The sequence below is a fragment of the Kogia breviceps genome, chromosome 6 (genome assembly GCF_026419965.1).
Source record: "Kogia breviceps isolate mKogBre1 chromosome 6, mKogBre1 haplotype 1, whole genome shotgun sequence".
Classification (NCBI taxonomy): domain Eukaryota; kingdom Metazoa; phylum Chordata; class Mammalia; order Artiodactyla; family Physeteridae; genus Kogia; species Kogia breviceps.
In genome coordinates, this window is record NC_081315.1 from 146971610 (window position 1) to 146993987 (window position 22378).

The 22378-nt window shown below is 56.9% G+C and overlaps 1 protein-coding gene across 8 annotated transcripts in view; it reads right to left on the minus strand.

Annotated features, from left to right (window-relative positions):
* The window catches only part of PCGF3 (polycomb group ring finger 3), a 54594-nt gene extending 34040 nt beyond the window's left edge, over positions 1 to 20554 (minus strand). For 2 of the 8 annotated variants that reach the window (XM_067036879.1, XM_067036878.1), the window contains exons 1-6: positions 19788 to 20003; positions 5756 to 5902; positions 5267 to 5419; positions 2110 to 2227; positions 864 to 960; positions 4 to 59 (exon numbers count right to left, since the gene is read on the minus strand). In XM_067036879.1, the coding sequence (XP_066892980.1) occupies positions 4 to 59; positions 864 to 960; positions 2110 to 2218 (262 nt within the window). In that variant the 5' untranslated portion in view covers positions 2219 to 2227; positions 5267 to 5419; positions 5756 to 5902; positions 19788 to 20003. Of the gene's footprint in view, positions 1 to 3; positions 60 to 863; positions 961 to 2109; positions 2228 to 5266; positions 5420 to 5755; positions 5906 to 6960; positions 7055 to 19787 lie in introns of all 8 variants that reach the window. The other 6 variants (XM_067036875.1, XM_067036877.1, XM_067036881.1 and 3 more) reach the window with 6 other exon arrangements.
* Positions 20555 to 22378: the final 1824 nt, after the last annotated feature.

Here is a 22378-nt window from a genome sequence, read left to right on the forward strand (position 1 = left end):
TACCTTCTTGGAGGCCTGGGACCAATTTGTAAACAATATCTTGCATGGTTCTGTCATGACTGGCAAAAAGAGCAGAACAGGTGGGTTAGCCAGAAGCGTCAATTCTCTAATTCTCGAACGTTTTCCATTTAACAATAATAAACCCCACAGTCACAAATTTGGAGTTTTGGCTGAATTTTGCTTCTAGTTTGTACTTCAAATCCAGTCTGTGCTAGCAAAAGCGACATATGGCCGGAAGGACCCGTTGCTGAATTTGGGCTCTATATGCTTGTGAGCATTTCAAATAAGGAGGACACAGGCAAGACCCTTCGGTGACCAGCCACCTCTGCCCGCTGGGCTTCTCAAATCCTAACAGGTATCAGGCAGCCTGGGCTGTGCCAGACCAAAGGGAGTTCCTCACACTTTCCTGACCAGGGTCCGCGCCAAGAAATACCTTTCACCCTCCCATGTACGTGAATGTGTGGCGTGCTCGCACACACAGAAGCATAAAACACAGCTGGCCTCCAGCAGACACGACACCCTCCGTATTTCCTACTAAAGCCACCAACCAGCTTCTCAGAAAGCTCGTCCGACCCACAAGAACAGGAGGCTGGGCAGAACCGCTGCCACGCAGCTTTACATCGGGCCGGCTGGTTCCTAGGTCTTGACCTGGTGGCGGCCTCTCCTGCCCACGACACACCTCAACTCGGGGTCAGGGGTGCAGCCGGCCCCCTCCTTTAACCCCGCCCCTCCTGGCAAGGGCCCCCATCTGCTCCGGGGCCCCAGGCCAGTGCCTCGGCGGAAACGGCACCGGCTGGGCGGCCGGCCGAGCCGAGCAGGGCCTGAGGCAGCTCGAGGCTCGTGGCGAGGCCCGGGCCGCTTACCCGATGTACTGCAGCGGGTGGCTCTGGTGGATGACAATCCTGCACGTGGGGCACGTGTTGTTCTCCTCCAGGTACTTCACCAGGCAGCTCCGGCAGACTGCAGGGAGCGCGCACGTCAGGGGGCGTGCGCGCGCACGCCACAGGGGCGGGGCGCGCACGTCAGGGAGCGCGTCGGAGGGGTCTCCACTCCTCCCGGCAGGGCTCCCCGAGGCCACGACGGGACACTGGTGACAGGCCCGCCGCCCGGGTCCACCACCACGGAGGAGCGTCAGCTTCCCCTGGACAGAGCTGAGGCCCAGAAACAGGAGGGGAAACTGGAGGAGCAGCTGAGGAGGCCGCAGACGCGCCTTCACGTCCTGTCACAGGGGCTCCGCCACAGGGGCGAATAGTTACATTCTACAAGTTAGCCTGAAAGATCACCGGAATTTCTTTGTACGACAAAATCAGATAAAATTCGCTGCAATTAACATAAAATACTGCCAGCCAATAGCTTAAAATACAATTAACTTTAAAATAAAAATTCTATCAAAACTGGCAAATATTTTATTTTCTAAACTGAAAAATACAGGATTGAAACTCGTCAGTGTTAGAGGATTCGTTTTACTTTAGGAAGTGCCTGCCCCTCAGCATCCTGGGCCGGCCTCCCAAGAGGACCCAGCCTCCAGGTGAAGGCTGCAGCCTACAGGGGCAGGGGCGGCGGGGCTTAAAGAAAGGCGCGCCCAAGGTCAGCGCCAACTAGAAGTCTAGACCTCCAAACAGGCCACTGGCCTGAGGGGCAGACGAGCAGACTCCTCTGTCTACAGAGTTTAAGGAAATCATTTGCAAACGGCAAAAACTAGCATTTCTGCCCACTAGAAACGAATATTCTGTCATACCACACGTAACGGTTTAGTTATATCGAAATACCTAAATTTTCCTGGTTTTATTGAGCTTTCTGAAATGACATCTCTACTGAAATTACCCACAGTGTTTTAACTTCAGACAATTTTTCTCATTTATCTTCAAGATCTCCTTTATTCCTGCTGCTGTGTACTGCTTTGTACTTGAGCTAAAAGCTTTTGGTAAAAAAGCGCCAAAGTATCAAAGAGCACACAGAATATTCCACACATACACGTGTGCACTCAGTCACCGCCCCCCCCCCACGGCTGTCTAAGGCCACGTTATAGACTATTCCGCAATACATGTGTGCAGTCACCGCCCCCCCGACCCCCGGCTAAGGCCACGTTCTAGCGTATTGCGCACATACACGTGTGCAGACACTCGGTCACCGTGGTCGCGTCGATGAGATACCCGCTGCATAGGCGGCAGGTGATGTGGGCGTTTATGTCCCAGAGTTTAATCTTTCTGGTCAACATCTTTGGCTTCTGCAAGAAAAAAAACAGGTATTAACTAATACATGAAATGGTGTGATGTTTCATCGAAGGTTCGGGTTCAGCGGAAATCGAGCTACAGTCTGTGTGTCCAGGAGGAGCTCAGCGTGAGCAGGACTGAGGCCAGGTCCCCGCCCTGCGGCCCTGCTTCCACCACCAGACAGGCAACCAGCCAGCCACCCCCGGAGGACTGGATCATCTTGGCCCCAGGGCAGCGCTGGGCCGAAGACAGGCGACCGCCTCTCGCTCCTCCCCCTTCCGGGCCCCCGGGCCCTCTTCCTGCTCAGAACCCCGCGAGGCCAGCTGGTGAGGTGGCACGTAGCAGGGGCGGTTTGTGGGGCAGCGGGAGGAGAGGCCAGGGAGCAGGTGGGCCGAGCTGAGTCTGGGTCTGGGCAGAAGAGACCGTGGTCTCTCCGTAAAGCTGACCACATGGGAGCAGCTAAGGACCTCCACCCTGGGAAGCACAGCCCACAATGCGGCATCGTAAAAGTCCAAACGTCTGTGCGCTGAAGTGTGGATGCATCGTCTCTGCCCAGGTGGGTGGGGGCCCTCCAGAGCTGTGGTGGCTCTGATTGGCTCTCCTGTCAGACCACAGGCTCACGAAGGCAGGGTCTTGTCACCTGACCCAATACGATGCTGTGCAGCAGGGGAAACAGTCCCAAAGATACCACGTCCTACCCAAAACTTGTGTGTCACCTCACATGGCAAAAGGCCCCTGAAGCGGGAGATGGCCCTGGAAGCCCCAGGGGGACCTCGTGCCACCACAGGGCCCTTACGAGGGAGCAGGAGGCTCGGAGGAGACAGGAGAAGCTGCCTGTGGGCTGTGAACAGGGAGGGGCTTCTAGGAGCTGGAAGGAGCCTCTCCGGGAGAAGCAGCCCTGCCCACACCTGGACTTTAGCCCGTGAGAGCCGTTCTGGACGCTGGCCTGCCGCGCTGGCCTGCCGCGCCGGCAGGTTAGACACCCACGTGGCTGCAGCCGCTAGACCCCTGGGGATTCCCTGCAGTACAGGTAGGAGACTCGCCGGATGCTGACGCCGTGCAGGATCCAGGAATTTTCAAGACAAGCATCACTAAGAGAACTCGGCAGAGAGGGACAGAAACACGCCCGGGAGACGGAGGGCCTCCGCGTCCGCGCCGCCCGCCCAGCAGCCACAGCGCACACGGTGCACGGGGTCCCGCGGCTCAACGCTGTCTGCGGGACCGCAGAGGCAAGGAAACGCTGGGTGGGCGGACACGGCCCGAGCGGGCCCCCCGAGGGGCGGGGCCCCCGGAGGCTAACTCGTCACCTGCACTGAAACCCAGCGCAGACTGGCGCAACCAGCAAGGCGGCCAGGCTCAGTTCACCTATAAAATGAGAGCCTCTAAACCAGCAAGAACGGCCCACGAGCCTCACAGAGAGTAAGACGTGAGGCAGACACCGTGGTTCTCCCCCGAGTCTCTCCTCTCCCCTCGATCACAGGCGCGAGCTGACGCGTGGTCCCGGCTAGAGACACCTCTCCCTCGGCCCCTGCAGTGGGCTCTAAGCTGTCAGGAGAGACTAAAAGGGGTGCTTCTCACAGGGGCTCCACGGGCCAACCCACGGGAAACGAGCCCACGTCTGCGAGGCCCACTCGCTCTGGTGTCATGGTCACCACGTGCCGTGCCAGGCCTGTCCTGACCACTCGGACCCACTAGGACTGGCTCCGTGAAGAAGGGCCCACACGCCTCGTGGAGCAGGAAGTAATGGGAAATAACCTAAAAGAAGAGAAACCCTAGTCATTCCCAAGGGAAGCAAAGCAGAGACGGGAGAGTGCTGACTGGGCAACGTCCCCGCTGGACGCCGAGGCCCAGGCTGTGCCCTCCACCCCCGGCCCGACCGAACCCAGCACTGTACCCTCGGCTCAATGGGCGCTGTTTACACACTGGACACGTTCACACACGTCACCAACCCACAGCCAGATCAAAACCAAAGCCAGCTCCGAAGTCACACGGACCGCGGGTTGGGGTCAGTGTGAACTCACGTTTAGTGGCGACCTGGCAAACAGACACAGATGTGTATGCACACGAGTGCGGACTCACCCACTCACCCCCAGCTCTACCTGCTGGGAGGGCCCGGGAGTGACCACTCCTGGGCAGCCCTAGGACCTGGCGTGTCCACACCACGTCTGCCTCAGGGAGCCGGTGCTGCCTGGACACGCAGCCGACTCCGGGCTGGGCAAGGAGCATAGCAGGACCTGGGGCCCCACTGTGCTCAGACAGGGGACGACTACCGTCACTGCGGCAGGACAACACAGAAGCCCACGAGGCTACACAGACACACAGGCAAGGGACACCCTTCCTCACAGAATGCGCGCTGGTAAATGGAGGCAGGGCTGCAAGGTCGTCACCCGAGGACAACTGCAGTGACCACCCGCTCAGGAATCCTCGGTGGGTGGTCAGCAGCAGCGAGACTTCGCCAAGGAACTGAAGGTTCACAAAGGCTCCAAGCGTCTCCCCACCAAACACTCATCAGCCCCAAGGGAGGGCGGGACCCTCAGGGGAGAAACCCCTAGAGGTCCCCGACTGGGTGACCAGGTGACACCCAGGTGAGGACCGGCCAGCCATCACGTGGAGAAGGACACAGCACCCCTGGCAGGAGTCCTGCCCCACCCCGAGTCCCCAGGGGAGAGGTCACTCTGCAATGCCATCAGGGCCATAAAAGCTAAGGCCAGACATGGGGCCAGGCTGTCCAGGCGCAGCGCCCACCAAGGGGCCTGGACAGCCAGCTCTGCCCACACGGGGCCTCCATGCCGGCCTCAGGTGCACAAGCAGCTGCCGTCGCGACGGGCCAACGCTCACGGTCACCACCGCCGCGCACGGTCCCCAGGCCGCCCTGCACAGCACCCGAACACTGAACACCCGACACCAGACACCAGGTGGGCGCCCACCCGGACAGAGAAGGATGGCGGCTCGAGGCTCTGGGTCCCGTGCTCCCCCGCCAGTTGTGGGGCCCAGGCGGCAGCTGGGACACTCCTGGGACAGCAGGCCCGCCTGGAGAAGGCCGCATCTCCCACCTCCTCGCGAGGCCGTCTGTCCCCTCCTGCTGCCTCTGCATCGGACGCTTCCGGCTACGGGTGCGACGCGGCCACTCCTCGTCCGCCGTGCCCTCTGCACTCTGGCTCGTCACGTCTGCGCCTGCCTTGTGTCTCTCGCTGTCTTTCCATTTTCTAGCACAGAAACGGCACCTGCTATTCAATTTCATGTCATTTATGTGACGCACACAGCCCTGTAATTACAGTCTTGCTAGAAGTTTTAGATGAGTCCCACGTAGCAAACAGTGGAACAGAGTCGATCAGAGATGTTAATCAAGAGAAAACTTGAATATATATAAATAATTGTGCCCTAATCTGCTCTGGAGCTGTCACACGTTAAATTTTAAAGGAGTTACAAGGCGCTGACTTTTTCTATGGCTACAACAGACTCATAAGGTGTAATTCAAGGTAAATTTAATCAATTCACATGCACTGAAAGAAGAGGAAGATCAAAGTTTACACCGCATTTACCTGTACACACAGCCGGATCCTCCGCTACATTTTGAAGCCTGTGGAGACACACGGGACCAGGCGTCACCCACACGTGCCGTCCACACAGAGCCTGGCTCCCCGGACCAGCAGCTTCGGCTGCTCAGGTAAACAGGTCTCTTCCTTTACCTGCTTAAAACAACCAAAAGAAAAACAAGCCTGGCTGACAGTAAGGCACGGACCACGGAGACGTGGGCAGCTCTTGGTGGCAGCCTGGTGGCACTGAGGCCCAGGGGCTGCTGGGAGGTGGGGGCATGCGGGGGCTGCACCACGTGCTTTGGGTAACCAAGAAGGCAGGACAAGGGCCCAGGAAAGCCCCTGGGGAGGCGGTGGGCCTCAGGGTGACCTAGTGGGAGGCTGGGCCTCAGGGACGCTGGGGAGAGCGAACCGTGTTATTTACTTTCTGTGATGCTTTTCGCATCTCACGCCCTGTGAAGGTGCCCCCGGGCCGCTCATTCAGTGACCCGAAAGGAGGACGCCCACAGGCTCGAGCCGGGCTCTGGGCCACCACAGACAACAGACAAACCAGCGCGTGGGGATGGAGCAGGCCCACGCAGGCTTGCAGGGGGCCTGGGAGCCTCAGCCAGGTGAGCACGGCCAAGCACAGGTGAGGGGCGGCGGAAGGGCGGCAGGCCAACCCAGGGGCAGCGGCAGTGAATCGGCAGTACAAGGCCCCCGGAAGGACCTGGCCTCCACTCGGGGCCACGGGAGCTGCAGGACCAGAGAGCCGCCGGCTGCTCTCGGAGCTCTGAGGGGCGGGGTGGCCGGGCGTGCCGAACCTCGGTGGACCGCCCCCCGTCTGCCCATGCTGGCCCTCCTCATGGAAGCCCGAGGTCAGAGGGGGCAGGGCACGGGGGCTGCTCCCTTCTGAAAAGCAGGGGTGGAAAGCGCCAGGGCCCCGAGACCACGAGAGGCAACTGTGGCTTAACAACAGTGGTTAAATGCCACCTGGGGACAAGGGGCCTGACACTCAAGTGATTCATATCACACCCACCTTACATCACTTTTACTCTCCAAGCTTCCCCATAACTGCACTCTTTAGTAACTAGTCTTTAAAGCTCAATTAACTTTTACAAGAAAAAGGAAGAAAGGGAGGAAGTGGGTCAGTTATTCAGGGAGACACAAAGAGGAGACCCGAATGTGGGTGCAGACCAGAACCCTGCGAGGGTAGGACCTGCTCCACCTACCGTCCACACAGCGGCCACCGAGCCCTTGAACTCTGGCCAAGTCTGAATGCAGCACCTCAGTGTCCTCAGTCTGATTTAACCTCGGTGTGGCCAGCTGCACAGTTACAGATGCTTGACGTGAGTTCTTAGACATCAGCGAACAAAAAAGACACAAATCCCTAGAGCCCACATTCTCATGGAGGAAGACAGACAATAAGTAATAAATGCCACAAACAGGTACATTATTTAGATGTCAAAGGTGACAAACACGACAAACCAGAGCGGGGAAAGGGGGTCAGGAGAACAGGGCGGTTGGGGATGTTTCACTGAGAAGGTGACATCTGAGTAATAATGTAATATCATGAACAACTTTATGCCAATCGAGTTGAAAGTTCATATGAAATTGATAAATTCCTAGAAAAACAACTCAGCAGAATTGAGGCAAGTGGAGACCGAACCTGCAGAGTTAGTTCTAAGGAAGCTGACCCAGGCCGGTTCTACCAAACCTGTGGGAGCCCCCATCCCACACAGACCCGCCCAGAGAACCCAGAGGACAGCGTTTCCCAACTCTGGTGTGAGGCCTACACAACACACGCCGGAGCGGAACAGGGGGACAGACCCAGTGACAATTGTGACACCTCCTCCAGGGGGTGCAGGAGGGCCACCCCAGAATACGAGGGGCTCGTGTAAGAAGCGGATGGAATTTATGACTAAAAGGAGGGAAATGGTAAGATCTTCCCAAAGACGCACAGAAATCATTTGCTGAAACTCATCATCCATTCATGATTTTCAAACCACTCTCAGCAATTAAGAACAAAGTTAACTGTCCACGCCTGATAAAAGCTCTCCATTTAAGAGCCACTCACACACGTATCCACGCCAAGGTTTACGCCTGACGTTCCCAGCTCTCTTACTGGCAGCCGCCCGCGGGGAGCAGCGCGGCTGAGTGTCCCGGGTCCTCTGGACGCGGTCTACGGCAGGAGGTCAGCACCCTGGGGGTCTCGTGACTGGACAGACGCTCCAGGAGGCCTGGCCTCCCCTGAGGGGCCCCGACACTGCCAGGCGGCTTCTCTCCACCTCCCCACTCCCCCTGCACCCCCGCAGCACCCGCTTTCCAAGGGGACCCTTCTCCCTCCTCCCTGGCGGTAGAACATCAGCTTCCACACCCCCTTCTCTGGTCTCCAGGCTAACCCAGATCCCACTCTGCTTCTCAAGGGCTCTGACAGTCCCAGCAAGCCCTTCTCATTCCAGAACCTTCCATACCTCCCTCCCGACGGGACCCCCTCGACAGGACCCACCCACCTGCTCAGCCCTCTCCCTCCCGTCTTCCGCCCCCCAGATCTGCTCTCGACAGGTTCCTGGTGACGAGGACAGCACCAACGCCCCCAATCTCCACGGCCACTGCCCACCCTGCAGCCCGGCTGACCCCTCCCATGTGGCCCCTGACACGGGGAAGCAGTAGGTCATGGAGACGGACCCCAGCCCGACACTGCAGAAGGGCCAGGCCGCTCTTCCCACACCTCTCAGGCTCACCCCGGGTGCTGGGGGCATTCGCGCCTGCGAGAAGAGGCCCTGCCTTCCTGTCCACTCACCTCGGGTCACTGCCCTGTCCAGGCCCTGCCCACCCTGTCTGCCCCGCCCCCACCCCTGACTCCACAGCATGTTTAGGGGTCTTCCCTGCACTGCGGCCCTTGTAGTACACCTACGTTATCCCTTTCCGTCCTCTAGGGAAATGCACTGGGTTTGTTTTGCAGCATAAATGCATTTACTAATCACAATCCGGAATTCTTTACTGAACGTAATTAAGGAGAAAGCCCTACAATGCTAACCACCCAACATTTACTGCTGCTCCTAGCGCAACAGTGCACTTCCCTCCCATACTTCTAACACACACATGCCCTCATTCTCACTCAAATGCATCCTCAGGCCCTTGTGATGCACAAATCAAACGCGAGGACGCGCTGGCACTCAGCCCTGGGCACGGTCCAGGGTCTCCGACTACGGCCATGGCCACGTGTGACCGGGGGCCCCCTCGGCCCCTCCCAGAGGCGCCGGCCTCAGCCAGTCCCATCCCCTTCTCCTCAGGACCCCCGGAGAAAGAACTGACTCCCCACACAGCCCTCCCCGGTCATGCTTCCTGCCGTTCACATATCTCACGAGAACCTCAACATTTTCTATTGATTTGGGGGTTATTGTTGCTGCGTTATACTTTCCTAGGAAACGGGTCATCAAACTTACTGGCACAGAATTGCTCACAGTAGCCTGTAAACTCATTAAACAGCTGCACCGCGGAACGTCTGACAAATAGCAACGGCACGTACTGTAAAGGACCGCCTGGGCCCTGACTCTGGAAGCTGTGCAAACGGGGCAGGCCGCCGTCCTGAGACTCGCCGAACAGCCGCATGGACGGCGCATGGACAGCGGCTCACTCCTCCTGTCTGAGCGGCGCCTGCCCTGACGCTGCGTCCCTCGGGGCTGTGGCCGCGGGACACGCCCACTGCGGAGGCCCCCTGTGCCCCAGGGGGCCATCCTCCCAGGCTCGCCCCAACACCACGCCTCTGCGGCCCTCTGCAGCCACGGCCGTGCCCTGGATGACGACGACAAGGGTGCCGTCCCTCCACGTTCCGCCCAACCACGCCGGCTCCATTTCCCGTGGCCTTGCCCACCCCTCGGCTGCGTACGCGCCGCTCCCTGGCAGCCCGACGCTCCACCCTCAGGATGGCCATCAGAGACCCCAAGACCCCCGTAGAGGCCACCCAAGCCCCAGTCTGAACCCGCACGCTGTCCTGTCCGCACACCGTCACCACCCTCGGTGTCTGTGCCCGGTGCCCCCGGAAGGGCCGAGGCCGTGTCCTCACCACGGGGCACCGGGTCCAGCAGGGCGCCCGCCCTAGAGCCGGTGCCCAGGAAGTAAGCCCTGTCCAGTCAGCTGGCACCCAGGCACTCCGGGAACCCTACCCCTCCCCATCCACAGAAATCACCAAACTGCCAGCCTCTGCTCCCGGCCGACACCCTCTTCTCAAGACCAGCCACTCCGAGCAGAGGCTGTGCTCAGCTCCCCGCTGACTGCACCCAGAGGAGCTGGACAGACCACCCCGGTGCCCCGGGCGGGTGCATGAGAGGAGCCCCGCTCTGTCGGGTCCCCGGAGGCCCTTTCCCCCCAGCCGACCTGTCCCCACGGCCTCACTGCTCTCCCTGCAGCCCCGGCGACCTCGCTCGCACGCCCACCACCCGAGCCCACACCCATGACGGTGCCTGGCACACAGTGGGTCGCGGAACTCACACTCTGGTAGCAGCGCTGGGTCTGAGCGAGGCCTGAAAGGTGGACGGCCCTGCGGGGCTCTGTGCTCACACCTGCCCCGCTCCCGTGCCGTCCACGCCGGGCTGCACTGACCCCAACACGGCTCGAGGGGTCCCCGGTGTGAAATCCTGCAAAGGCTCAGGGAAAGCTACGGCCTCCGGTGGCCCACGAGGCCCCAAGGGCACCTTCCTCCGCGACGGCCACGGTGGACCCCCTTGGGGGTCTAGAACATTCTAAGTGCAGTCCCACCTCGGGGTCCTCACATTACTGTACTCTCTGCCGGGACGTTCTCTCTCCGACAGCCATGTGGCCCCTTCATCACCCCCAGCAAGCCTCTGCTCCAGTGCCACCTCCCTAGCAAGCTTTCTGAGACCACCCTGTTTAAGGTCCATGCCCACAGACACAGGACTCCGAGCGACGCCCCCCCCCCATAACTTACTGATTCTGCTTTTACCCACCTCCCTAGACTACAGAGTCAGCCATGTGACCGGCAACATTGAAAATTCAACAGAAGGACTGTATGATAAAGTTGAGAGAATCCTGGGACCTCCCTGGTGGTCCAGCGGGTAAGACTTTGCACTCCCAATACAGGGGGCCTGGGTTCGATCCCTGGTCAGGGAACTAGATCCCACGTGCCACAACTATGAGTTCGCATGCTGCAACGAAAGATCCTGCATGCTGCAACAAAGACCCAGAGCAGCCAAATAAATAAATAAATAATTTTTTTTTTTTAAGTTGAGAAAATCCTTCCAAAGGGTAGAAAAGACAGAAAAGAGAAGAGATGCAACATCCAACTAACAGGTGTTTCAGAAAAAGAAAACAGAGAAGGAGCTTTGACGTCCAGTCTCATGTTTTACTTCTCAAGCTGGGTAATGAGTACCTGTGTATTCCTCTGTCATCCGCTATGTTCATTTACAGGCAATATTTCATGACTTGGAAAAAATGATTCGAGTGTTTCCCCAGCTGGAAGAATCAGACGGCAAGGGACCAAGTGCCGACCCATATCCATCGGGCACCGTGCAGACAAGGCGAGGGACCCCACATGCCCAGCACCAGGCCTCTAGACAGGACGGGAGTGAAGACAGGAGGCCAAGGAGGGTGCGGGGATCAGGCCCAACCCTCGAGAACCTGGACCAGGACAGTAATGTCAGGCAAAGTGAGGCCAAAGGGAAGGTGCAGTTAGAACGTAGCCTGAAACAGACTGTATTTACATAATCACATCGATTTCCCACTCAGATCCAAGCTTTGGAGAACCACAAAAAATGCCGCGAAAGGACTGGGGGACCCCAAGTTTCCACTGGCAGGAAGCTGGCTGCGGATGCTACTCCACGTCAGACACGGGGCCCCGTCATGAAAAAACCATGGACCTGGGCTGGGATCCCCACAGGTTCTCAGAACCACGCGGCAATTCGACTCCTTGTCACCCCCCACTTCCCACATCTGAACTAGAACAGTTGCGCCTGCTGGCATGTCTGCCCTGTGGTGCTACGGGGCGGGCACAGTGCCCACCTCGCTGGTTCACAGCTGCACCTGGTGGGTCACACCAGACAGGTGATCCAGGGGATGAGACTCTGTGGAACCTTGGAAGGGAGGGGCAAGTGTGTTTTGCACTTGGGAGAGATGAATTTTAGAGGGGCCAGAGGGGAGACGATGGCAGGCAGAATTCTGAGAGGCCCCAGGATTCTGGGCCCTGGTGTACACACACCTCTGGCCTTGCTATCCCACGTACTGCTGTGAAGGGGTTTTTGAAGATGTCATTGAGGTCTCAAATCAGCTGACCTTAAAACAGGGCGAGTGTCCAGTGGCCTGACCAAATTGCATGGTTTTTCAAAGCAGAGTTTTCTCCAGCTGGTGACAGAAGAGAAGGTCAGAGGGGTGAGTCCTGCTGACCTGGCAGAAAGCAACATGGTCTGTCAACTGCCCATGTCCCCCTGTGCAAAAATCGGGGGGCGGGGGGGCTCCAGGAGCTGAGGGCTGTCCCCAGCGGTGAGTCCCAGACAAGAGCTGCAGCTCGGCCCACACACTGGCTTCAGCCTCTGAGGCCCTGAGCAGAGGAGTCAGCCTCACCCAGCTGGACTCCTGACCAGGGAACTGTGACTAATAACTGGGTGTCCTTTTAAGCCACTAAGTTTGTGGCAATTTGCTTTCTAGCAATAGAAAACAAAGACAATAGTGTTTAGAGAAATGGACGATGCTGGCAGAAGTCCCAAGCATGTAAAATACAGAGTTGCCACCAACTCTGGAAATATTCTCATTAGGCAAGTATTCTCCCAATTCTAGAGACCAGAATCAGGTTAATAAACACATGGAAGCAGCGGGAGTCCCCTGGTATGGACTGAAGTGTGCCCCCAAAATTCATGTGTTGAAGCCCTAACCCCCATCTCCAAACATGGGGCCTTTGGGAGGTTGAAATTCAGGACAGTGGGGCCAGGATGGGATTGGTGCCCTGAGAGGAATGATCAGCAGGCTCCCTGTGTGCCTGTGAGGACACAGCAAGAAGGTGTGTCTGCAGGCCAGGATGCGGGTCCTCACCAGGAACCAAACCCACTGGTAGTACCTTGAGCTTGGACCCCAGCCTCCTGGACTGTGAGAAATAAATGCCTGCTGTTTAAACCACCCTGTGAAGGACTTCCCGGGTGGCCCAGTGGTTAAGAATCCATCTGCCAATGCAGGGGATGGGTTTGAGCCCTGGTCCGAAAAGATTCCACATGCCGCAGAGCAACTAAGCCTGTGCGCTACAACTACTGAGGCCTGCACTCTAGAGCTTGTGAGCCATGACTACTGAGCCTGTGCACCACGACTACTGAGCCTGTGCTCTAGAGCCCACGAGCCACAAGTACTGAGCCCGCGAGCCACAACTACTGAGCCCGTACACCACAACTACTGAGCCTGAGCTCTAGAGCCCATGCACCACAACTACTGAGCCCATGCACCAGAACTACTGAGGCCTGCGCACAGCAACGAAGAGGCAATGCAGCCAAAAATTAATTAATTAATTAATTAAAACAATAGAAACCAGCCCGTGATGCTCTGTCCCGCAGCCACGCTGAGGCACGCTCTCCGGGCCCCTTCAGCGAAAGGCCAGGGAAACCCGTCTGCCTCCAGCAGCTCCCAGCTCCAGAGTGCAGAAGGCAGTTTCTCTGCGATAGCAGAAGCCCTAGTTCCTGTAACAAGTTCAAAAAATTTCTACCCACTAAACCTTTTACATATATATATATATATATATATATTTTAAAATAAATTTATTTATTTATGTTTGGCTGTGTTGGGTCTTCGTTGCTGTGCTCGGGCTTTCTCTAGTTGTGGCGAGCGGGGGCTACTCTTTGCTGTGGTGCGCAGGCTTCTCACTGCGGTGGCTTCTCTTGTTGCAGAGCACGGGCTCTAGGCACGCGGGCTTCAGTAGCTGTGTCACGTGGGCTTCTGTAGTTGTGGCACGCAGGCTTCTGTAGTTGTGGCACACGGGCTCTTGAGCACAGGCTCAGTAGTTGTGGTGCACAGTCTCAGAAGTTGTGGTGCACAGGCTCAGTAGTTGTGGCACACGGGCTCTAGAGCATAGGCTCTGCAGTTGTGGTGCACAGGCTTAGTTGCTCCGCGGCATGTGGGATCTTCCTGAACCAGGGCTCGAACCCGTGTCCCCTGCATTGGCAGGCAGATTCTTAACCACTGCGCCACCAGGGAAGCCCTAAACCTTTTATAAAGTCTGCTGAAAGCAACAAAGCCGACTCGAGTGAGACTCAACACCGTGTACCCACAAGAAGTGATGCAGCGGCTCTAGGACACCTCCCCGTCAGACACAGATGGAGGTGGCTGATGGATTCACCCTCTTGCAAGAGCAAGGGCAGCTCTCCAGGACGAAGGCACGACTCCCCTGGGCTCCCCAACAGTCTCTGCTCCCTGGAGACTCTGTGTTATTTTTCTCATAAACTTCAGTAAAAAAGAGTAAATTACTTGAAAAAAGGAGAAGACGCTAACCCTTCTCTTCTCCTCACTGCCTGTGACCGTGCCCTGTGCCTGCATTTCCTCACCAGGCACGTGCGGGTGAGCAGAGAGCATCCTGGCGTGACTTGAAGATCGAAGGTGTTGGGACCTCCCTGACGGCCCAGTGGGTAAGACTCCGCGCTCCCAATGCAGAGGGCCCAGGTTCAATCCCTGGTCAGGAAACTAGATCCCACATGCCACAACTAAAAGATCCCACATGCCGCAATTAAGACCTGGCACAGCCAAATAAATAATTTTTTTTTTTTAAAAAAAGACTGAAGGTGTTAATACACAGAACACCTTCGGAACAGGGCCACAAAGGGAACAACAAGGTCAGCTTTTAGTTATTCTTCATTGAGCACCTATTACAGGCCAGGCCCGGCTAAGAATCAGCAAATACAGCAGCTGACACGACCCCCACAAGACCCACATAGGTCAAGAGGTCTGTGGACAGCTTTCTACTGTTTGCTTATTTTGTGTTAAACAACTGGAATTTGCCGTTAGTGTAGCAAAGTCCAGCAAATATTGATGCGTCTGCCCAAAAAAAAAAAAAAATTCCAGTTAACCTCAACGCTCTAAATTCACCTAAGCATTAGAAGTTCTCTTCAAAAAAACCCCAATCAACCTAACAATTGGTTTTTAAGGACAATATTTTCTAGCGAGTTTTAGCTCTTCTCAATGAAGGGTTTTGCTTAATTTAATGGACAATTCTGAAGCAATGCTCCCGCCTTAACCCTCTCATCACGTGTTAAGCATTTCATTATTGTCATCTGGGCCTTCATATAATTCAGTGCTGTAGGCAGAAACATGCAGATTAGAAAAGACAGTCTAGTTATTTTTATTTTTTAAATTATTTTTTAAATAAATAAATTTATTTATTTATTTATTTTTGGCCGCGTTGGGGCTCTGTTTCTGCACATAGGCTTTCTCTAGTTGAGGTGAGCAGGGGCTACTCTTCATTGATGTGCACGGGTTTCTTGTTGCGGTGGCTTCTCTTGTTGCAGAGCACGGGCTCTAGGCACGCGGGCTTCAGTAGTTGTGGCCTGCGGGCTCAGTAGTTGTGGCTCACGGGTTCTAGAGCACAGCCTCAGTAGCTGTGCACGGGCTTAGCTGCTGCACAGCATGGGGGATCTTCCCGGACTAGGGCTCTAACCCGTGTCCCCTGCATTGGCAGGCAGATTCTTAACCACTGTGCCACCAGGGAAGTCCCTCTAGTTTGTTTTTTTTTTTTTTTTTTTTGCGGTACGCGGGCCTCTCACTGTTGTGGCCTCTCCCTTTGAGGAGCACAAGCTCCGGACGCGCAGGCTCAGCGGCCATGGCTCACGGGCCCAGCCGCTCCGTGGCATGTGGAATCTTCCCAGACCGGGGCACGAACCCGTGTCCCCTGCATCGGCAGGCGGACTCTCAACCACTGCGCCACCAGGGAAGCCCCCTCTAGTTATTTTTTAAAACCTCACTTTTTAAAATTCAATGAAAAACTATCAACTTGTAGAACTGAAGAACAGTTCCATTTTTTGATACACAATGAATTGTGCAGCATTTTTGCAATAGTGACAGCAAATATCAGAAAGGTAGTAAGAAACTGTTCCCAAACCTCAACATATTTCAATAGAGAAGAAAATTACATTTTCAGTTTCAAATTCGATTCTGACCATTAACCAAAAATGCTCGAATGAAATAACAAATCCTGCCATTTAGTAGATTAAAGAGTAACAGTACAGACCAAAACAAACCTTGCTTTATAATCCAAATCAAACAACCCAAATAAATAATTCCAATCACTGGCAAAGGGCCCTGCCTCACGCCAGCAGGGTGGAAACCTGGCAGGTCCACAGAGCAGGGTGGCAGGAGGGGACACCTCCCTCCATGTGCTGACAAGTTCTCGAGGGAGCCTCCCGTGCGGGCCCTGCATGGGTGCCCTTCACAGCCCTGTGCTGCAGCCCCAGCCCAAGCGCCACAAAGCCCAAGCACCAGGGAGGAGAGGCCACAGGGCTGAGCACAGAGGCCCTTGCACACAGGTTCCGGGAGCATCCGTCCCTACAAAGGTCAAATAAAAACATTTTGGGATCTCACATCTGAAAAACGTCTTACAAATGTCAGTTGATCATTTCTGGAGAAAAATAATGGGCAGGAATAAAATGAAGCTCTAGAAACAACTAAAATCACTGTACTTGAAGCTTCCAAGAACCCTATATCACCGACACATATACACCTACAATTTAATTGTATGTGGGAAGCGGGGGAGCTGATGGTTTGCTACAGCTGTTCTAAGTTAATTCCTAAAAATCTTTCTTATTTGTAATTTCTCTCCTGTCACGCGTAAGCTCCGGCGTCATCACATCGTCACAATGGTGACATCAGAGCCACCTGTGTAACTAAAGAGACAGCTGAGCTGCTGCAACCTTGGGCTGAGCACACTGCTCTGCACAATTCTGTTCGTTCACCTGCTGGGCACTTCTCAGGCACAGGCCCTTCAGGAGCTAACAACACCTGATCAATGATGGCCCAGGGGCCCCCACCCCCTCCCAGGAAGCACACCCTAGTGGAGTTCCTCCCCCTCAAGCGTGGGCTGGCCCTGGTGACTAGGTTCTAACAAAGGATATGGCAAAAGGCATGGGATATCACTGCCAAGATTAGGTCATGAAGACTGTGGCCTCCCTCTTGTTCCCTTGTCCTGTTGCTGGGCCTCGAGCTGCCCCACGGATGTCTCCAGCCAGCAGCCTAGAAGCAAATCTTCCCCAGCTGAACCTCCAGACAAGACCACAGCGCCGGTGGGCACACTGACGGCAGCCTTGTGAGACCCTGGGCCCAAGGACCCAGCTAAGCTGTGCCTGGACTCCTGACCCACAGACACTGTGACATCATAACTGGTATTGTTTTAACGCACTACATTTTGGGGTAATTTGCGGGACAGTAATATATAAATAATGCAACCATCCAGCACTATCACACCTTCAGAAATCCAAAAAAGGGAAAATAAAGAGCCGAACCAAACCTGGATGCCCAGTTTTACAAGTCTTTTCCAAAGCTTCACAAAGCAAATTAAGTTTTTTAAAAAGCAAAGTACATGTTAAAAAAAAAAAAACACAACAAAAACCCACAGGGACTTCCCTGGCGGTCCAGTAGTTAAGAATCCGCCTTCCAATGCTGGGGACACCGGTTTGATCTCTGTCGGGGAACTAAGATCCCACATGCCGCGGGGCAACTAAGCCCACAGGAGCCCTAGAGCCCGCGGGCCACAACTAGGCAAAAGCTCGCGCACCGCAACGAAAGATCCCGCGTGCCGCAACTAAGACGTGCCGCAACTAAGACCCGACGCAGCCAAATAAATTTTTTAAAAAACAAACAAAAAACACACCCACACAGAAAAAGTAAGCACTGAGTAACAAGGTCGCAAGTGTGGTTACATTCGACAAATAAAAACAGGCTGGACTATTCAGCGGCTCCATTCGCTTAAGCTTGGTTACAATGAAACGTTACACTGAAAGTGCAAAGGGGTTTTCTCCTAAGTAATCAAGAAGTGAAGTTATGGCACAAAATGAAATACTGAACTGACCAGTTCAAGCATCTCCCTTGGGAATTTTAGACTCGTGCCTCACCCTAACGCAGGTTGACCTTTCTGAAAGCACTCCCGCCTTTCATCCACGCAATGAATGTGCTGCACACCCACCCCATGCCAGGGAGCCAGTGCCTGCCGGGGCTTTCCATCCTCTCAAACTCCTCCAACATTATCCTGCTGGACACACTCTGGAGCCCTTCCCCAGCCAAAGGGCAGCACTTCTCCATCCCCACTTCCAAATTAAAGGACAACACGGGCAAGATCTAGATGAAGTCTGCTTCGAAGGTTTCAGAAAAGCAAAGCTCTCATCCCAAGGTCCTTTCCTGGAGTGGAGAAGGTGCCTGACGGCTCACCTGACACGCACAGGGCCGACTGGCCCCAAACCCTTCCCGCAGTCCACACTCCCAGATTGGACCCCACCCCTCGTGGAAATTCCTGGACACAGAAAACACGTCCAGACCTTGAGAGTGGGGCGCTTTTGGTGACACCACTGGAGGGAGGGGAGGGCAAGAGTGGGTGAAGGTGCCTGACACTGACCACAGGGTCCAAGTAAGGAAAAGATGGCGGACTGCGAGAACAGGGTAGGGGACAGCGTTCTGGGTCTGGGGAGGGGCAAAACACTGGCCTGGGGCATGGAGCCAATGTGGACTAGGAGCCCCCCCAACCCCGCTTGAGTCCCCAGAGCTGGGAGGATGGCCCTCAACCCTGCCTACCCCCAGGGTCCAGCCCAGGCAGCATCTGCTGAAGGTCAGAAGGTTTGTGAGGCCCAGGTGCTCAAGGGCCTCACGGAGAGGCTGGTTTGCACCTGTGGGGCTCAGGTGACCAGGATCCCTGGCGCTCCACAGCCTTTATACAAGTCGGGTCCAGCTGAGTGGGCTGGATAGATTCTGGGCACCTCTGGAACCTGCCCCAGGGCCCAGCCCCCTGGGGGTCCAGCCTGGGGTCCCAGAGCTCCTTACATACCACCCTTGAGGTCTGAGTACTTCTCAGTGACTCATTCAAGAGCCTTGGCCTCCCTGGGGACCTGTCTCCAAGTTCCAGCTCTTATCACGGTTGTGGCCCTCTCTGAGAGCCAGCCTTCTTCACGGCTGCCCCAACATCCGACTCTCCTACATGACCTACCTGGGTCATCCCTGGAGCCTGTCACAAGGCAAGAGCCCTCCACATGGCACAATCCCAGGGTCATGGCCTCCTGGGAAAGAGGGGCTGTCCCAGGGTCCCAGAGGTGCTCACAGGATGGTTCCAGAATTCTGGTCCTACTGGGGGCCAGTCCTGGGGTCCAGACCTCCCCAGGTGACCCATCCTAACGTCCAGGCCTCCTCAGTGCCTTGTCCCAGTGTCCCAGCTGTTCCTGGGTCCTGGTCCTGCTCGGTGACCTGTCTCGGGTCCAGCTCTGTCTGATTCCTGCTGAGTCTTACGGTTCCAGTCCTCCTCCGTGACCCATAGTGAAGCTGGACCCTCCTCCGTGACCCATATCAGGGTTGGGCTCTCCTAGGTGATCTGTCTCAGGGTACAGTGAGTGCTTCCTAGTCCTTTTCTTGGTGGGTCCCGGGGTCCAGCCCTCCCCGGTAACCCGTCCTGGGGTCTGGTCCACCATGGTCCCTCCGCGGTGGCCCTTCCTGGGGTCCGGTCCTCCCTGGTCACTCCGCAGTGTCCCGTCCTGGGGTCCGGTCCTCCCTGGCCCCTCCGCGGTGACCCGTCCTGAGGTCCGGTCCTCCCTGGTCCCTCCCCGGTGACCCGTCCTGGGGTCCGGTCCTCTCTGGTCCCTCCCCGGTGACCCGTCCTGGGGTCCGGTTCTCCCTGGTCCCTCCCGGAAGACCCGTCCCGGGGTCGGGCCCTCCCCGGGGTCCCGGCCCCGCCGAACGGAGTCGGGGATCCGCAGGCCGGGCCGACGAGGGCGCAGGGGCGCGGGCCGGGGTTCGGAGCCTTCCGGGCCCGGACACGGGCCGAGGCCGCGGCCTGTGTAGCGAGCGCCGCGGGCCAGGCCGGGCGGGGCGCGGACTCACTGACCTGCCGTCTCAGCTGCGGGCGAGCGGGGCGCACGCGGGGGCCGCGCCGGGAGAGGGAGGGGGCGCCGCTCCCTCCGGGTCCCCCCCAAGAGCAGGAGAAAAAAACCCGTCCGGAGTTTAAAACAAAGAGGCGGAAATGCCCGAGCAGAGCCGAGCGCAGAGTCGGGGGCGCCGCTCTTGGAGCATGCGCGTTGCGCGGACCGGCTCCCACCCGGCAGCCGGGACAGGGGCGGGGCCTGGAGTCGGTGGGTCCCGGGGCGGGGGCCAGGGCGTGGTCAGAGGGCGCAGGCGCGTCCGGGCTGGGCTGGGCCCTGGGGCCTGGAGAGGCAAGGGGGCCGGGGGCGGGACCAAGGAGGGGGCGGGGTCAGAAGGTGTGGGTGGGGACAGGGGGCGGGGTCAGAGGGAGAGGGACCTGGAGAGCCCGGGGGCCGGGCTCTGCGCGGAGACCAGTGGGGAGGCGGGGCCAGCGATGGGGCGGGGCCTCAAGGAAGTGTTGAGCGATCCCTGGCCTGGGGGCGGGGCCGAGGCGGGGCCGGGGCGTGGTCGGCTGGCGCTGCGCCAGGAGGGGGAGCGGCTTGCGGAACCCTGGAACCTGCAGGCAGCTGGCACTCCGGGATCGGGTGTTTCCTCCGAGGGAGGCGGTCTTGCTCTTGCATTCCTGTTCTTCCTGGGAACTAGCACCAGGCAGGAGCGGGGGCGCCTCAGACAGGAACCCTGCCTCCCGGGCTCCTGGACAGTAGGCAACAAGGCTGACCCCACAACTCGTCCCTGTTTCCGGTTTTCCGCAGGCCCCGCCCTGGAGCTGTAAGCAGTGACCGTGACGTCCACGTCCTCGTGGGGTCCGCACTGCGAGGGGGAGCGGGAATGCGTAGAGGAGAACGTAAATGCGGTGTCCTCCGGGAAACAAGCCGGCTGGGGAGGCAGTGGGTGTCCGGAGTTGGTTACATAGAGTGAATGGGCACGGAAGGGACGCAGGGAGCGAGCCCTGCAAGTGTCTGGGGATGGGGCCGGTTCACAGGCAGGAAGTCCAGCCAGCCTCAGGCCCCGAAGTAGGAGGGGGGTGTGGAGGATGCTTTCCAGAGACCAGCCCAAAAGCTAGAGGGCACAGAGAGGCTGGAGATGAGGTCAGATGCGAGGTGCCTGGGCTGTCTGAGCTGAGGGCTGTGGGCACGGGGCTGGCCTCCAGCTGCCTTGTGTCTGCGAGGGCGAGGCTGGAGCAGGAGTCAGTGCAGGGGTGCCAGGGCGCTACACCTGGTGGTGCCCTGGAGAGCGGGAAGGGTGGGACTGCTGAGAGGAGGCGGGGGTGGGCAGCTGCTGACCATCTGGGGAGGTGATGTCGCTAGACCCCCAGCTGGGACTGCTGTGAGGCTGGGGGCTGCAGGAGTGCAGCGTGAGCTTGCAGTGTCTGGAGATGATGAGATGGTCAAGGGAGCGAGTGAGGAATGGGGGACCAAGCCCTCTGCAGCCCTCCCAGTGGAGGAACCCGGGAGTTCAGGAGGAGCCAGTGAGAAAGACCCAGATGGAGCAGACTGGGGAGGAGGACCCCAGGGGTGAGTGATGTCCATTTGGCTGCTGGAGGGGTGAGGGTAGTGCGGCCCCTCGGGGCCATGGCCAGTGCAGTGTGGCTGCATTGTTGGGGTGAAAACAGATTGCTCACAGGAGGAGGGCAAATATAGACTACTTTTCAAGGTTGTAGATGGAAGCCACAAATGGGGCTCGGAGGCCAGGAGGAGAAGACAGTCTGCTATTTGGGCGGGGGCCCTGGTGACCTCAGTGGTGCTGACTGGGTACAGGGGGAGGATGACCATGCTGCATGAGCCGAGGTCCCCACCTAGGACTGGGGACTGAATGCAGGGGGCAGTTGGCAGCCCTTCACGCTGGGGGGGAGGGGAAGACCCTGATGCATGGTCTCTTCTAGCTGCTTCTGTTTTCCAGTAAAATGGGAGCTCAGTTGACCCAGATCAGAAGTGGAGGCCCAGAGGACAGCAGAGTGTGGCAATTTCTTAGAAAACTAAACGTTCTCTTACCATTAGATCCAACAGCTGTGCTCCTTGGTATTTACCCAAAGGAGCTGAAAATGTATGTCCACACAGAAAATCACACATGAATGCTTATAGCAGTTTTATTCATAATTGTCAAAACTTGGAAGCAACCAGAATGTCCCACAATAGGTGAATGGACAAACAGTGGTCTATCCAGACAATGGAATACTATTCAGCACTAAAAAGAAATGAGCTATCAAGCCATGAAAAGACACGGAGGAGCCTTAAATGCATATTTCTAAGTGAAAGAAGCCAGTGGGAAAGGCTGCACACTGTATGATTCCAACTTTATGACATTCTGGAAAAGGCAAAACAATGGAGATAAAGAGAGGATGAGTGGTTGCTGGGGCTCTGGGTGGGAAGGGACGGGCAGGTGGGGTACAGAGGATTGTTAGGGCAGGGAGGCTGCTCTGTGTCGCACTGTAATGGCGGTACAAGTCATCATACATTTCTCAGACCCCTAGAGTGCACAACCCCAAGAGTGAACCCAATGTCAACCACAGACTTTAGTTAGTAACAGTGTATTCACAACAAATACACTGATGTTAAT